The sequence below is a fragment of the Heloderma suspectum genome, chromosome 4, assembly GCF_057233095.1.
Source record: "Heloderma suspectum isolate Gila_16-S chromosome 4, 16-S_ref, whole genome shotgun sequence".
Taxonomy (NCBI): domain Eukaryota; kingdom Metazoa; phylum Chordata; class Lepidosauria; order Squamata; family Helodermatidae; genus Heloderma; species Heloderma suspectum.
In genome coordinates this window covers 175,260,644-175,277,943 of record NC_139461.1, presented here as the reverse complement: position 1 = coordinate 175,277,943, position 17,300 = coordinate 175,260,644, and the positions used below count along the sequence as shown (strand labels likewise).

General features: G+C 42.6%; 1 protein-coding gene across 14 annotated transcripts in view; it reads right to left on the bottom strand.

Annotated features, from left to right (window-relative positions):
* Nucleotides 1–17,300, bottom strand: part of SWT1 (SWT1 RNA endoribonuclease homolog) — a 60,223-nt gene that overhangs the window by 31,722 nt on the left and 11,201 nt on the right. For all 14 annotated transcript variants that reach the window (XR_014790421.1, XR_014790422.1, XR_014790423.1 and 11 more), the window contains exons 2-7: nt 11,827–11,899; nt 6,875–6,930; nt 3,823–4,582; nt 3,052–3,117; nt 870–999; nt 649–747 (exon numbers count right to left, since the gene is read on the bottom strand). Coding sequence is in view for 11 of the 14 variants with exons in the window: in XM_084851377.1 (XP_084707503.1) it covers nt 649–747; nt 870–999; nt 3,052–3,117; nt 3,823–4,582; nt 6,875–6,930; nt 11,827–11,883 (1,168 nt within the window). In the remaining 3 variants the exon portion in view is untranslated. The remainder of the gene's footprint in view (nt 1–648; nt 748–869; nt 1,000–3,051; nt 3,118–3,822; nt 4,583–6,874; nt 6,931–11,826; nt 11,900–17,300) is intronic.

The window sequence follows — 17,300 nt, the reverse complement described above, 5'->3', positions numbered from 1 at the left end:
GGAGAGGCTACACGGCACATAGGAAGCCCTGTAAAGATGCCTCCCTGGTCCCCTCCCCTCCCTATCCCTGGGACTGCCCCTTTTTTTGCCTTCTCCACTCTCCGTTTGCAAGCATGGAGAAGCAGCTGGCATGGAGAGAACCATGCCGGCTACAAGGGGGCAGGGAGAGTGGTTTCTGGAAATGAACCTTGGAGCCCTGGCTCCAAGCTCGGTTCCCAGAAACCAAAAAATCCTATGGCCTTCTAGACAGTGTCTAGTGGCCATAGGATTGTTCTCTAACCTCCTTTTGGTTGAAATCAGACTAGTCTCTCAATGAATAGGAGATTGAAGATGCTCATAATGTGCATGGAAAGGGAGGTGGTCAGCCAGGTTGTACCTTTACCAGTCATATTCCTAGTGTTAAATAAACCTGACTCTATAACCTAGAAGACTGGGACGTGTCAACAGGCAAATATGATCAGCAAAGCCCAGCAGAGATTGAAGGACAAGAGAATTTATCTGCTATGTGAATGAGAGGGGAATTTGGGGTTCAGCCTTCAAGTAGAATTAAGACAAACAGCTGGTAGGGAAACAACAGCCTTTGGGCAAGATACATTTGATCCATACCTTTCAAAGACTTACTATACAGTTACATCCACACACACATACCTGGGATATCTCTATTCTTCAAAAACTTGATGTATTCTAGATGGCTGATCATTATATTAGTGTCAACCACAATTAAGGTATTCAGGCTAGAAAGAGTTCCTGTTAGAAAAGAAGAGAGAGTACAATTCAGTTATTTGGATATCTCCTTCACTTATTTCCTTCTTTCTATTATCCTGTAAAGGAGGAGAAAATGCAAAACACTTGATTACAGATCAGCTTACTAGAAGACATATTTGATTCATCATCTGGAAGGTCTATCTCCATGCTGGTCAACTCTCCACAAGTCTGCACCACAGACAACGCCATCTTTCTGCCAATGCGAGCTGCGTGCAAGTCTTCTACAATCTGCATCTACGAAAACAGCAATATAGACATGAAGTCAGGGGTGGCACCAGGAGTTGGCGTCACTAGACACCTGCTGAGGCCTACACCTCATCCACAGAACGCCTGCTGTTCCTCCTCCTTGCCATCACTGCCTACACCCTTGTCCTCTGTGAGCAGCAACAGGAGGCATGAAAAGGAGCAGCAGCTTCCACTTGCCTTGCCCTCTCCCTCTGGATGGTGGTGTGGATGGGCCCAGAGGAAGAAGGAAAACAAACAGGCAGCAGTAGCAGCAGGGAGGCAGAGTTGGTCCCAGAGCAGACCTCTTGCCCAAGAGCCCATCAAGAGCTGGAGCCAGCATTAAGCTGTTTGCACATCTCAGCACATTAACTGCGCAGCAGGCAAGTTTAGAACTACAAGGTAGTTGCTTCTCTGACAGACAGGGAGAAAGATTATAATTTTTGGTGTAAGTGGGAAGAGTAACACACATCAGGGTGCCACTCTCCACTGATAGAGAATAAGGTGAACTCTTAAAAGGGCCACAGGATCACATGCTCATTCCCAGTTGCTTCCACCTGTGTTACCTACAATTAAGGATTACTTCAGCATTTACACTAACCACGGATAAGGCTAACCAGGAGGTAGCCCATGCTATTGCAATCTTGACTGTCATAAAGAACCAGGCCAAAGCATGAGTGAGTGAAACAGTGTTTGGAGCCAGAATGTGATTTATGTTTGGTGTATGAGACAATTAATAAGGGAAGGGTTAGCACATATTACCCCACCAATAACCAGAGAATGATGAAATCTATCTTTTGGCTGAAGCTGTTACTGTGGAGGATGAAACAATACTAAGGAGTGTATATAGACAATTTTATATAACCAAGGGGTGAGAATATTGAAAGAATTGCACTTATTAGAATTCGAATTTGCCATCATAAACTCCAAGGGTAAAAAATCAAACAAAAAATCCCCCATGATTCAGAGAGGACCAGCATTCTTGACTCATATGATTCACCTCCTGGAAGACTATCAGATATAAATTGGTGTTATACAGAAACTGCCATTTGCAAATTGATTCAATAAAACATGCTTCAAAGTATGTCCTAGATCCATGTGTGTTTACAACTTCTCCTTCACCCCAAAAGTCCAAGGAACTACAAGTATGCCTTTTTATGCCAGTTGCTGGGGAACATGAGCAGAAGGTTTCTATTGTGTCCATGTCCTGTTGTGGCCATGGCCATCGTTCTTGCATTTACCTGCCCGCCTGCCTCCTGGTCTTCACTTCTGTCTCAAGGGAACAGCCTCAGCAGAGGGGCGCTGCCAAGGTCTGCATTTGGACTGCAGTCCGGAGTTTCCCACCCTAATCTATAGGAATAACTGCAAGCTATGGGTGTAGTGCTACATATATGGTTCTGATATTAGGTTTCTTAAAAGTGGGACCCGCAACAAAATGTTCCAATGTGGGGTACTCCTGTTCTGGGTTCCAGCCAGTCAGCCATGCCTTCTTCCAGGAGAGGATATTCCATTCCCCCTCCCCCATTATTTTTATCCCCTTGGCTTTCCAACATTCAGTAAGCCACCCTTCCCCAACCTTGTGCCGTCCAGATGTTTTGGACTTCAACTCCCATCAAGCCCCAGCCAGCATGGCTAATGGTCAGGAGTTATGGGAGTTGTAGTCTAAAACATCTGGAGGGCACCAGGTTGGGGAAGGCTGAGTAAACATTCCATGGCCACTGAACATGTTCCATCCTCATTGGGCTATTTTTTGGTTTTTCCTCCCTCGTTTCCCGCCCCCTTTTGTGCTTTTCTAAACCTTGGGGCCCCCAAATCTGCTGATTTGTCCTTGTTGTGCACGGACAAGGCCCCTTTTGGGCTACATAACAATTCACTCTCACAGAATGAGCTCATAATATGTAAGTTGTTATCAAGAAGTATAAAGGACAAACCTGCTTATGCCTCTTGATAACAACTTAGAGAGGTAATAAAAATGGAAAAGGGAATGTCTGGAAAGTACAAGCTAAGAGTTACAGTTAGGGAATGCTGAATGTGTCTTGCTAATAAAGTTATATAATCCGTAACCTCTTGGTCTGCATCAGTATCTTCAATGGCTTCACAGGAAGTCGAGTAACATGAGGCTTCGGAGCGCTGTAAAAACAAACAAACAAACCTACAAGTATCTGTGTCATACCAAATATTTTCTGCTATAGAGAAACAGTCTAAGTAGTTATTAATTGTAAGGATGGAATTTTACTGGGAGCTTGAAGCAATTTCAGAAAGGAAGAGAAGAAGAGTACAAGGAGCCCATTCATCTGGTGTGTTCAGAAACACTGAACAAATTTCAAGAGTATTAGACAACTGTGGCTTTGGTTTTACTTCACATTTTCAAATGAATGACAATGTCCATTGTCTCCTACTACTCCTTATGCCTGGAACTCTTTCTCAAAACATGTATGCGGTGTCACCTGTCTCTGTCCTTGAAATATTTTTCCCTCAAACCCATCCCTTCTGAGAAGCCTTTGGCTTAATTTAATTCTCATCCTGAATTGTAACCACATCCAAGTACACATAACTTCTTTTTCTCAGGCACTTCTTGCTACACTGTAAAATTTAGAGTGTAAGCTCCTGGGCTGAGGGGCAGGTAGGGGTCTATCTCTTTTGCTTATAAAGTGATGTAACACACTACAGACATTGATAGCACTGAATAAGCAACAACTCCTCAACTACTTAACTATACACCATTTGCAACTCTTCCTGCATAAACACACGGGGCTGCTAGAAACCCCCATTACTAGTGCTCTACTAAGCAGAACTACCATCCGACTTCTCATGGTAAGTTTTTTTTTATTTTACCTGACTCATATGAAATGCCACGGGCTCAAATTTATTTCCGTGGGTCCTTGAATTACTAACATTCTTGGTGGAGTCTGTAGACAATCGTCCTTTCTGTTTATACTTCCCACATTTGGATAGTTCAGTCAAGTGACATAAGGGTACACATTTCCTCTCTTTGTTATTTTTGCTAGGTAGTTCTAATGAAGTATGCTTGGTTCTTTCAAGAGTATCTTTTCTGTAAGTCTGTGGGTGTGATTTTGGACCTGAGAAATTAAAGGCTGAAAAGGTGGGATATGGCTCTTTTGAAGTGCTCTGTTTTCTACTGAGTTCATATGATTTCAAAGTCTCTTTCTTATAGCGGAAAGAACACTCTGTAGGTAGTGTAGTGTCCTTGAGCTCATCCAGCACACTTTTCACAATTACTTCTTTTAGTCTGTTGCCCTCTGCTTTGGTCTTCATTTTGTTCTTTTCCCTGCTCTTCAGGATCCTCAAATACTGTGACTCCATTTTCCTTTTTTTAACATCAGGGTCACTGCACACATTTTTGTCAGAGCTTTCCTTGCTAGGGAAGACCACTACAGAACCCATATTGCTTCTCTTCCCACCATGTTTAATCTTATTTTTAAAATGCATTGTGATCTTTCCACGCTCCTCAGCAGGCATTAAAGTACCACAGATGTGTTGAGTATCTTCTGAAATTTCTTTTGGGAGACTTTTAGTAGCATCTTTGAGGTCCAGAGTCCTTTTTGTTTTCGTGCATTCAGTGCTGCCACTCAACCTGCAGATGCATCACAAAGAGAAACCATTACAAAGAAATTTGTGGCAGCAGAGATTATAGTTGAACTACAGTTTCTTAAGGAACAAACCCAAGGTTACATTCAAGGGGGAAAAGCTGGAGAAGAATTCTAGTGCTCTCATTAACTTATTATTGAAAATTTCACCTAGAAAACGTGACCAACAACTAGAATGGTTTAAATTATTTTTGTTCATTTTAAGTAGAGATGTTGGCCCCTATCCAGTTCTACATGAGCTCAGCAACTAGTAGCTCTGGATAGGAATTTGCATCCCCATCCATAAGGTGCACATGTAGCCAATTTAATATGACCAAGATGAGCATCACAATGTATACAGGAGTGTGCAGTCAGATGCACATCTCTTCCAGCCATGGAAGCAGAAGCATCCATCATCTTCCTTGCTGAATCAGGGCAACTAAGTACAATTATAAATCTAACGTATGGAGAACATTCATAATTTTACAAGTGGAAACAAGAAAAATTGTAGACAGTAATTTGCAATTCCACTGTCTTCCAATAAACTATAGGGTAAAAGTACAAGTGAAATTATCAATAAGGCAAAGTATTGAAAGAAAACCCAAAATATAAAAGTGTCTTACAGTGGGGTGGCCAAACCCTGGAAATGAAGATTAACCTGTTTTACCGTGAGCCAAATGCTAAGGAATATTGCTGCATGATATATCCTGCATGAGCAGCAGTCTGTAGGCTTAAATCCTAGACAACTTACCTGTGAGAAAGTCCCACTGAACTAAATGGGGCATTCTTCTGAGTAGACATACATAGGATTCCACTGTAAGAGTACAACCTCTTTGGGCCTAAGTAAACCTTTTCAATGGATATTTGCTAAAACAAAACACACCTGAAACAATTTTTGTATGATTTATCATATTAGCTGATTATCTCAAAATCTAAAATATTTTGGGTGGCCAAAAGGCTATTGGAATTTGCTCACTGATTTAAAAACCCTGTACAGTTACATGTCATATGCTGGTGTTTTTTGCACCAGACATGAAGATATTATCATCATTCCCCATAATACCAAACTTGGGTGACCAAGGCCTATCAACTTGGAAGCAAAACAGGGCCACCTAAATAACGTAGTGGTTTCTGCATAATTGGAGGACTGCCCTGGGACACAGAGGTACATCTATTTGTGCATTAAAAGAAAAAGACATTAAAAAACAGCTACGGCCTAACAAGAACCCAGCTGCTCAGAGCATCCCAGGACCCATAGAACGTTGAGAATAGCAATTAAAAAAAGAACAATGGAGGGCGAAGGAAATTTGATTCTACTTTGGAGAGGTCACTATTGTCCAGGTTCAAGAACAATTAAATCGCTCCAATCAGTCTTTTCAGACAAAAACAGAGAATTCAGAAAGTAAAACCAGACTATTTATTTATTTGCTGTATTTTTATCCCACTTTCCAGACAATTATTGTCTCCCCAAAGTAGCTCATCACAATAAAAAAGAGATGACTAGATGCCTAAAACATGCCAAAATTGATTCCAATTCTTAGAATCACATCACAGGTGTATGTATAATCACTTACACCCCCAAAGATAAAAAGGTATTGACGTCAGCTTGGTAAGGTCAATCCTATATCCATTCACAGCCATGTCATAGGCTCTTGACTTACATCTTGGATTTGCACGGCACCTCCTACAGGCATAGGGGAAGTATCACTTTCTATCCTAGTTCCACCAATGCATTGTTGAAACAGTTGTCCATAAAGGGCACAGGACCATCACACCTTACAGTCTACATGCAGGAAACATGTTAATTCCCACCTGGAAGTGTAGGAATTTTGTAAGCATCATGCCGGAATTGTGAACCTAACAGTGATATTTCCGTTCTTCCAGTATTAACCATCTGGTACATTTAAAGAGTCATAGCTGTTAGGAAGTGCTATAGTTCCATTTTCACAGTTGTTTCAGAAATCAAAACTTAAAAGCTAAAGATTGTCATAATACTGCTTTCTTCACAAGTTTCATGCAAATAGAGGATTTCTCTCTCTCTAAATAGGGAGCGGTTGCTTTTTTAACATCCTTTAAACTTTGGATATTTTATTAAAACATTATTTATGTTCTACTGTGTGAAAATGTAATTAGCCAAGCAATTAATATGCTCCAATCTGAAATCTCAGATTAATGAATGGATCTCACACAATCTTGCTTTTTAGGCACTTTAGGTTTCTGAATCCTCAAGAACAGTTATTTTGTTAGAATAAGCATAAATTGTTTTAAGTGACTCCCCTTAATGGAAAAGAACAATTTACCTTTGACTTGGCTGTTCTTCTGCATGCTTACTCACAATTTCTGCCTTTTCATGTTTCTGAAAGAGTAAGAAAAATGGATCTGCATGATTCCCAGTCTCCAGTCAGATCACAAAAAGTGCAATACTACACAGTGGCAGGGCAGCTATGTTGCATGAGCGGGACAAGTACACCAGTATGCACCAGTACTGCCTTCTATGTGGAGCTGCATTTTTGTTAGATTTTATTAATTAAGGTAACAATGACAACATTTTGAGCAAAGGGAAATATGAAGCTATCAGAATGGAATTAAACTAGTTCACAAAGCATGTGTATGTCCATTTTATATTTCAGCTGTCCGGATTCCCTTTTGCCCCTGCTGTAAACTTCAGAACCCAAATCAAAACACAGACAAGAGGCTTCAGTTCTCGGCTTTTACTCCACTACTTCAATAGGTCATACAGATGCAAATGGTCAGTGACTCACAGTCTATAAAAGAAAGGCCTTCAGGGAGTTCAAAGGAAAGCTACGAAAGTTGCCCACTGTTTGAAGAAAAGGCAGGCTACTGTCCTAACTTAAGGGGTGGGGGTGGGGGATCTCCCTCTCTCTCGTGAGGCCTTTAAGCGCCGCTGTTCATGCTGGGCCAATCGGGCAGACCGTCTGAGCTCCGCCCCTGCCATCTCTCTCTTGGCTCTGCATCTGGTGCCTAAGAATTCAGGCTCTCCAAGCCCCACCTCTCCCTGTTCGCTATCTCTCATGGGGGGGGGGGGTGAAGAGGGGCCCTCTCCATCCAGCTGGGCCTTTGAAGCCTGAGGAGTTAGTGTCTCTATCTCTGGATAAGCCTGGGAAATTTCCTCCTCTACCTCCTGCAATTCCTCTTCAGAATCTGAGCCACTGAACCACTCCCTGTGCTCAGAAGCAACCCTGACATCAACAATGTAAATTCAAAGAGAGGTTATGGGAAAGAGCAACTAAAATATCCAAGGTAAGCACAACTTCAACTAAACATAATTAGAACAATCCAAAAACAACAGATACAAGTAAATGTTGGTCAAAACCAGAGACATATGTCTAGTAAGCTGCTTTAGATCGTATGTTTTTTCCTTCTTCAAATGCGTATTTTATAGTTGTTCATTCTCAGTCACAGAGAGCACCATTTTACTTTTCTGTGAGGAAGAGGAACTAGACAAGTGGCATGATCTCTTGTCACTGGAAGTCTTGGAATAAGAAATAATACACCAAACTGAAGTAGAAAGCCATTGTCATTTAGTCACAGTATTACAAATTTTATTCTATTAAGCCAGCAATGAAATCATAAGACTAAGTATCTAAATATAATACCATAGCCCCTCAATTCAGCCAAAAAGCCAGTGGGGCGATTTCCCATGTGGCTATCATGGAAGAAGACCAATCAGTTAACGAGGTACTTGGACACAGACTACAAAATGGTATTTCAAGTCTCATTCTTCAGAAAATCAGTTAGTTAGCCTGAAGATAAGATCAATACCTAATAATAGCTGTGATGGCATTAATACCTTTCTTGTGGTAACAGATGAGAGAGCACCCAGCCTCTTGCCATTAACTCTGTTGCAGATGCGATGCCCTAAACCACAACTAAAACCATCCAAAGTGGTCTTATCTTTATATAGGCTGCATTCAGATCAGTGATGTGTGTTTTCCAGAAAACTTTGAATTAAAAAAATTGCCTATCCAAGTTAGGCTAATTTACATAGGGTCATTTGTATCAGATTTTTTTCCAGTTTGCAATGGAAAATCACTAATCCAGCATATTTACTAAATACAAGCAAAATAAACAACAAAGCTAAAAAAGAACTCCATATTATTTTTTTGTCCCAATACACCACAAATATTTGACCTGAAATATTTGAAGAAAAAAATTAAAGCACACTCGTTGTTGTTGTTTATTTGGTCAGTTGCTTCTGACTCTTCATGACTTCATGGACCAGCCCATGCCAGAGCTTCCTGTCGGCCATCGCCACCCCCAGCTCCCCCAAGGTCGAGTCCGTCACCTTCAGAATATAATCCATCCATTTTGCCCTTGGTCGGCCCCTCTTCCTTTTGCCTTCCACTTTCCCTAGCATCAGCATCTTCTCCATGGTATCCTGTCTTCTCATGATGTGGCCAAAGTACTTCAGTTTTGCCTTTAATATCATTCCCTCAAGTGAGCAGTCTGGCTTTATTTCCTGGAGTATGGACTGGTTTGATCTTCTTGCAGTCCAAGGCACTCTCAGAATTATGTAGATATTTTTTATTGGAATACTTGTAAAACTTTAAAGGCAATACCATGTACTTCCCCTACATTGTTTAAATGTAAGAAAGAAACAAAAGGTGCTGAAAAACGTCGACACACTAATTTAACCTTCCCCAACCTGGTGCTGTTGGACTACCACTTCCAGCATCCTTCAGCAAGCATGGCTGGCAGGAGATGCTGGGAATTGTAGTCCAACACATCTGGAAGGCCTGCACTAATTAATTTTAGCAACCCCCAAAACTGTGCATGGTATGCTGACAACCACCCATTTATTTCAAAAGAGTTCAACTCTCTTCCACTATGATTGTTGGGACACCTTGGGCATCTCTACACCAGCCTAAAATCCTTCATTTAAAATGGGGCTTTCTGCTTCCGTTTTAAATGCAGGATCATGACGACTCTCTTTTTCACGTGCTTCCTCCCCCCCCCGCCCCGTATCTGAGTCTTCCATTATCTTTCATTGATCTCGCTCCTCTTCTTGCCACTTTTCCTCTTTTCATGGAGGGAACTCAAGCGGAACACAACAGGGTAATTTGATAGCTCATTATATGCGATCTATTTAAAAACGGAATAAAGGGTATTTAGTGCAGAAGGCGCCTTGAATGATCACAGCATCATGTAAAGAGTCCGCAAACTTCTGTGAAGGACCAATCTCGATCACAGGATAAAAGCTGTGTGAAGGAGCCCCTTCAGTTTCATTGTCACTACTTATTTCACACTGAGGCATATATTTATTTCAATTATCTCACACACTTTCTAGGGATAATCACCTGAAAAACATTAATTACAACTTTAAAACTGTCAGTCTTGCCTAATACTGTATTTGCAATTGGCATCCATTCATCATTACTAATGACCTTATGAAACAGGACATTTTTCACAGAAAAAGCACTGGAACATTTTTCGGGAAAGGTTCCATTTTGGAAAAATTTCCACCCCACATGTTCAGATGTCAACTGGGGTTAATCTTAACAATGATTTGTTTGAAACAAGCCAACTTTAACGTTTCTGAACTCTTCCACGCACCCATGCCAGAGGAAGAGAGCGGGCAGGAACGCCATGAGTCTGCGGGGAGACTAGGCTCACTACCATCAGTTCATCATGACAAACACATCTACTGACCATTCATTTTCACTTCCCATTCTCAATATTTCAGTTGATTTCTATTATGAATCCTGTTTTTCATTTTAGCAAGCAGAAGATATGATTCTGCAGCACACCCATTAGCTATTATATCTTGGATGAACTAGATGAGGTTGATTATCTGGATTCATTTCAGTCTGATTTAAGGCTGGGCTTCAGGACCAAGACTTCATTAGGAGAAACACAGAAGAAACATGCCTCTGTCGATTCTCCTGGACCTCTCAGCAGCTCACTGAGCAAGGTATCCTTCTGAGCCACCTTTCACAATTAGAGATTGGAGGCACCGCTTTATGGAGGTTTCCAGAAGTTGGTGTAGTTGATCCTTCCCATGGGAATTATCTTCTAGGTTAATGAACAGTTTGAACACATGAATTTGTCATTTCTAAAAGAAAGGGTTAATCTGTGATTTTTTACATGTTTGGGGCACTTTTTTCTTTTCTTAGCCAGAGCAAACAGGCATCCTTGGTGTGTATTTTGCGGGAATCCTGCATCTTACATGAGACTGCTTTTGAAGATGGTTCTGAAACGTCAGCTAGTGCAGAATTCAAAAAGCCTACTAACAGGCATGAACCAACATTCTCATACTGGCTATGTCATGCTTACCCTCCAGGATTTCAGCTACGTCATGCTTAACCCCCATTAGTTAACAGAGGAACGCATAGTACCAATTTTGTTTTTTACTAAGGTAATGTATGAGATGTGTTTTGAATACTTGAAATGCACTATATAAAGAGTGCTATTGTCAATGATTGGGCCTGTTCCATTCATGTCATCATCCTAGCCTTATTCTTTTTACAGAATGAGTAGTTACAGTTTTATGTAACTACAAAGAAGTTTTCAGTAGGGCTGTGCACCGCTTAGGTCCAAATCCCAAAGTGGATCAGGGTGATTCGGACCGAAGCGGTCTGGTCCCGGAGCATGTCAGCAGCAGCCCGAAGCGGGTTGGGTCACTCCAAAGTGCTTTGGACCACTTCGGCCCACTTCAGACTGACAGCCGCCTAGCTGCACAAGCCCCCTGCTCCTTACCTGGACCTGTGGGGAGTGCCCTCAGCCGTCACAGTCTTGGAGGGAGTCGCCTCTTCTTCTTCCGGTAGTTAAATATTACATAGATTGCAGCCGTAAAGGGGCCATCTACACAATATTACAAGCGTAAATGACCCATTTACACCTGTAGTGTTGCGTAGATGGCCCCTTTATAGCCACAATCTATGTAACATTTAATTTCTGGAGGAAGAAGAGTCACCATTTTAAAAGACAATGGCGACTCCCTCCAAGGCAGCGATGGCTGCGGGTGCTCCCCACAGGTCCAGGTAAGGAGGAGCAGGGGGCTTGCGCAGCTGGACGGGGGGGTGAGCGCAGGGTTTGCGCGGCTCGGGTGCTTCAGCTGTCTGGACCCACTTTAGATCTGGAGGCCAAGGCAGGTTGACCCATCTCCAGATCAGCCCGAGGTAGGTCAGGGCCAATTCAGAAGTTCCAAATCAACCTCCAAAGCGGGTTAGGGAGTCCTTGCACAGCCCTAGTTCCAGTACTGTTCCCCACATTCACATCCACACTTTCTTACCTTACTATCTGAAGTTTCATCTTTTTTGCTGGATTTTTTTTTGTGTTTTTTGGACATGTTCAAGTTTCAATACCTAAAAAAATGGGGAGGAAGAAGTGTTAGAATCTTATTTCCAAATATATTTACAAGTTTCTCAAGCGAGTTATAATTTAAACAATGACTAGCTAGATCCACTATGACTTCTAGCACCCTAAATCAGTTCTCAATTTTAGTTTTAAATGTAATGTAATGTGAAAGTAGGCCTGACTAGGCCTTGTAAGTATTTTGGTTCAGGCAAAGGGCCTGATGGGAATGAGAGAGTGCGTGTGTCTGACCATGAGAAGGTAATTATAACTTGCTCATAAGCAGGAATTCCTATCCACCAAAGTAACTCATCCCTAAAGATAAGAAGGCTGCTGTGTTGATAAGACTGTTGCTGAGTACTAATTAGTTTCTGAGCATGCGTAGTGTATTTTCTTTGTTCTCCAACTTTCAGTCTGAATAAATGCATCCTGATTCTTTTATTTGAGGGAGACACAGTTTCGTCTATCTCTCCCATGGCCATGATGTGCTTTAATAAATTCCTGACTGTTCAACCTAACCTATTTCCTTAACAGTAATAAAAACCATCTTATGATAGATTTAAAGTGTGAGGAAGGGAACAGATAGGAGAGAAACTGACAATGCAGTCCTATACTTATCTACTCAGAAGTTCGTCTGAGGTTACACTAAGGTTACAATTCTATACTCACTTACCTGAGACTGAGTCCCACTGAACTCAATAAGTCTTACTTCCTAATAGACAATTATAGGATTCATGTTCATGCTTTTTACTTAGCCAGTGTCTTTCTCCCCTCTGCATGCAGGCAGAAATCAACTTAGGCTGCATCACTACTGTCAATTCCTCTAAGCCCATCTCCCAACTGTTTTCAAAAGTCTAACCAGAACCTCACCTAGGGGTACCATTTCAGGGTTCTAGAAGTTGGGAAAGATTTATAGCAATCCTCTGAATATATTCAGGGCTATAACTACAAAAAGCAGCATATTTGTTGTGGTTACATATTTAGATATCATAACATCCAGATATATGGGTGCTTCTGAAGAATAATCACATGTCTGAAACTTGGAGAGTGGAGGAAAAGACTACCAACCCAGCCTGCCCAAATGATGATGCCACCACTATTAAATTGTGAGCTTTTGAGCCTCTCACATGGGATGCTGTAACTCATCCAATTCTCAACTATGGATGAAGAGAGGCAGATATTGGCAATCACGAGAGTCTAATCAATACGAACAATACTTCTTTATCTGATGGTATTGTTTATTGTTTTTAACCTATTTACAATTATAACAAGCAACGCGTATGAAGAAAAAAACATGACCCAACCCCAAACTGTTGCTGGGTAATGGTGTCTCTTGTCTGACGCTAGTTGGATAGCAATCAGGCCCTGTTGGAAAAATGTTCCTTTCAGTCTATTATTTCTCTTGCCTGTGTTAAACTCTTCATTTACTTTCTGACAGCTTGTCTATTTGCTTTCTTCTATTCTTTTCAACACCAGGCCAATCTTTGGCATCTTCTCTCCACAGTGCCTTCTTTCCACTTCCACCCCAACCACATGCCAACTGTCACCAACTGATGTCCCGCACTCCGGCCTTTCCCAGTATTCTATGTCCCTCCCATTCAATTTTCTGGCATCACCTAATGTCATAGCCAAAGGCATTACAGTAGACATGGGGCAAGTCATGACGGACTCCACTGCAGCTCTGCCCAGTATACCACAGTGTTACACAATAGTGGCAACATTTGAACATAGGCATGGTTATAATACCACCAGCACTGCACAGTACATTCCACCCTGGCCAGATATGGCTTTTCAGTGTAGGTGGGGTTACAGCAAAAAGGAGCTGGTGCAGACAAAATCCAACCACAGAGTGCAATGTCAGGCATTCCAGGTGGCGGGGAGAGACCCTCAACTGCAGAGCTACTGTTCTGCCCCAACTGGAAATTGTGTTATTTGTCATGTTGCCCCCAAGTCTTTGCATTTAGAACTGCTTTAGAGCATCTCTACACCAGCCTTAAATCACGCATTAAAAATCTCCTTCCATTTTAAACACAGGATTATGATGGACTCCCTTGAGACACGCTCCCCCCCCCCGTCCTTATCTGAGTCATAGAATCATAGAATAGCAGGGTTGGAAGGGGCCTACAAGGCCATCGAGTCCAACCCCCTGCTCAATGCAGGAATCCAAGTCAGAGCATCCCTGACAAATGGCTGTCCAGCCTTGTCTTGAAGGCTTCCAGTGTGGCACCACCTCCCCAGGTAATTGGTTCCATTGTCGTATTGCTCTTACAGTCAGGACGTTTTTCCTGATGTTCAGCCGGAATCTGGCTTCCTGTAACTTGAGCCCATTATTCCGTGTCCTGCACTCTGGGATGATCAAGAAGAGATGATCTCTGTGACAACCAACCTTTCAAGTCCTTGAAGTGTGCTATCATATCTCCCCTCAGTCTTCTCTTCTCAAGGCTAAACATGCCCAGTTCTTTCAGTCTCTCTTCATAGGGCTTTGTTTCCAGTCCCCTGATCATCTTTGTTGCCCTCCTCTGAACCCTTTCCAGTTTGTTTGCATCCTTCTTCAAGTGTGGTGCCCAGAACTGGACACAGTACTCCAGATGAGGCCTAACCAGTGCTGAGTAGAGGGGAACTAGTACTTCCCGGGATTTGGAAGCTATGCTTCTGTGAATGTAGCCCAAAAGAGCATTGGCCTTTTTTGCAGCCACATCACATCGTTGGCTCATATTCAGCTTGTGATCGACAACAATTCCAAGATCCTTCTCACTTGTAGTGTGGTTGAGCCACGTATCCCCCATCTTGTAACTGTGCATTTGGTTTCTTTTTCCTAGGTGCAGAACTTTGCATTTATCCCTATTAAATGTCATTCTGTTGTTTTCTGTCCAGCGCTCCAGTCTATCCAGATCACTTTGAATTTTGTTTCTGTCTTCCGAAGTATTAGCTATCCCGCCCAATTTTGTGTCATCTGCAAATGTGATCAGCATTCCCTGTACCTCCTCCTCCAAGTTATTAATACAAATGTTGAAGAGCACTGGGCCCAGGACTGAGCTCTGCGGTACCCCACTCGTTACCTCTCCCCAGTTTGAGAAGGTCCCATTGATAAGCACTCTTTGAGTCCGATTCTGTAGCCAACTGTGGATCCACCGGATCGTTGTTTCATCTAGACCACTTTGAGTTAGTTTGCTCATCAGGATATCATGGGGCACTTTGTCAAAAGTTTTGCTGAAGTTGAGGTATATGATGTCTACAGCATTCCCACGGTCTACAAGGGAGGTTACTTGATCAAAAAATGAGATCAGATTTGTCTGGCAGGACTTGTTTTTGACAAATCCATGTTGGCTTCGAGTCATCACGGCATTGTTGTCAAGGTGCTTCCAGATGGATTGCTTTATGATCTGCTCCAGAATTTTCCCAGGGACTGATGTCAGACTGACTGGTCTGTAGTTCCCAGGTTCCTCCTTTTTACCCTTTTTGAAGATAGGGACAACGTTAGCCCTCCTCCAGTCATCTGGCACTTCCCCCGTCCTCCATGATTTCTCAAAGAGAATAGACAGCAGTTCTGAGAGTTCTTCTGCCAGTTCCTTTATTACTCTAGGATGCAGTTCATCTGGCCCTGGAGATTTGAACTCATTCAAAGTAATTAGTCTTCCATATGTTTCATCATACAGCCACTAGACGGCACTATGGTCTAGCTCCTCTTATTGCACGGTTTCCTCTTTTCAGGAGAGATCTCAAGTGGAACTGAAGCGCTGTAATTTGATAGCTCATTATCTCCGATCTTTTAAAAAATGGAATAAGGTCATTTCATGTGGGAGACACCCTGGAGGTTGACATCATCATCTAAAGGAGCTGCAAACGTCTGTGAGTAACCAATCTCAATAGCAGGATAAAAGCTCCATGTGAAGAAGCCCTTAGTTTTCCCTCCAGAGATATATCAGCAACTGGTCAGGCCTTACTGTCTGCTATCATGCATTGATTGGTTGTTCCTAAGAAGATCTAATCTCTTTACACCAGTTCTTCCCCAGTAGATGTAAGCCTTCCTTTGGCCTGGTCCTCTGTCATTGTGAGCTTCAGCCTGCATTATCTTTTCCCCTCATCCATACCATTTATTTTATTTCAAATGCTTCCACTTGTCAGGATTGATTCTGAGCGTATGAAGATAGTTAGCAGTTCCGATTCAAAAGGGGAACAGCAAGAACCAGGGGAGGCATCTTCCCCAGCGAGTTCAGATATGGATAGGCGTGCTTCTCAGGATGCTAGCACCCAGATGGCTAGGCCTGAAGGCCCCCCCCCCCCCCCGGTGAGAATCTGGGGCGGGGAGGAGGAGGAGAGCGCGGGGCCTGATCTGAGGGATGCAGCGCAGAGCGAAGTGGGAAAAGTTAGAGGTGGAGCTCAGATGGTTGACCTGGTTGGCGATGCGTGTGGGTCAACGTAGGGGAGCATCACTGGATGGGAGGGGTTTCCCTCCCTAAGTTATTCTAGCCAGCAAGTCCCTGTTCAACCTGCTAGCAACATCTTAGCTCCCATTTGGATTCCCTGCCGTTACTCCTTTGTAGCCTGAGAGTCTTCAGGGATTTGCATCTGTAATTAACCTGTTGATAGTGAATTAAAGAGGTGAGACTGTAGCCTCTCTTCTTGTGTGTGTGCATGAGGAAGGTGGGGGCCAATGGAACATGACACCATTTCCATTCATTCTCCTTCCACAGTTAAGTATTGATTCTCTGCATTTATTAGTTGTCTGCTGTTCAAGTTCTGCTTTCAATAAAAGTTGAAGATTTACATGGAAGTGTGGATTGGATGGGAATTTAGCTGCCTGGATGTAACATAGCCCTCCCTCCAAACTTTTTCATGTTTTGAAAAACTGGCTTTGTTGTTGTAGAACTGTCTGTGTCCTTGTACGTTTTCAGTTCTCTTCTTTAAGCTCCTAATATTTCAAGTGGCCTGATTTGTATGTATAACCAGGCATGGCATCTGTGTATATTAACTTATACAGGGGTGCACTGACAAATGTTCTCAACTGGAAGAATAGTGATCTGGAATTAGGGGATTTTCTTTCAACTCCCTTGTTACAGTCAGAACACTTCCTGATCACATTTAGGCTTTCAGTGATCATTCTCCTCCACAGAGAGTGGGGACAGACTCTCTGTTAATAGTTAATGCTGACCTTCGGAGTACTACCTTATCTTTTCCATGGAGACCCAGAGGGGAGGCAGCAGAGTGGGAGAGGAACAGCTGAAAGATTTAAGGCAGTTTTTGCCAACCTGGTACCCTTCAGATGTGTCAGACTACAACTCCCATCAGCCCAGCCAGCATGGCCAATATTGGCTGAGGGTGATGGGAGATGTAGTTCATGTGAACCAGGCCATTATCTGTTTTGCAGGAAAAGACTCAGTACAAGGCCAACCTTCCCAAGAGACAGAGTGA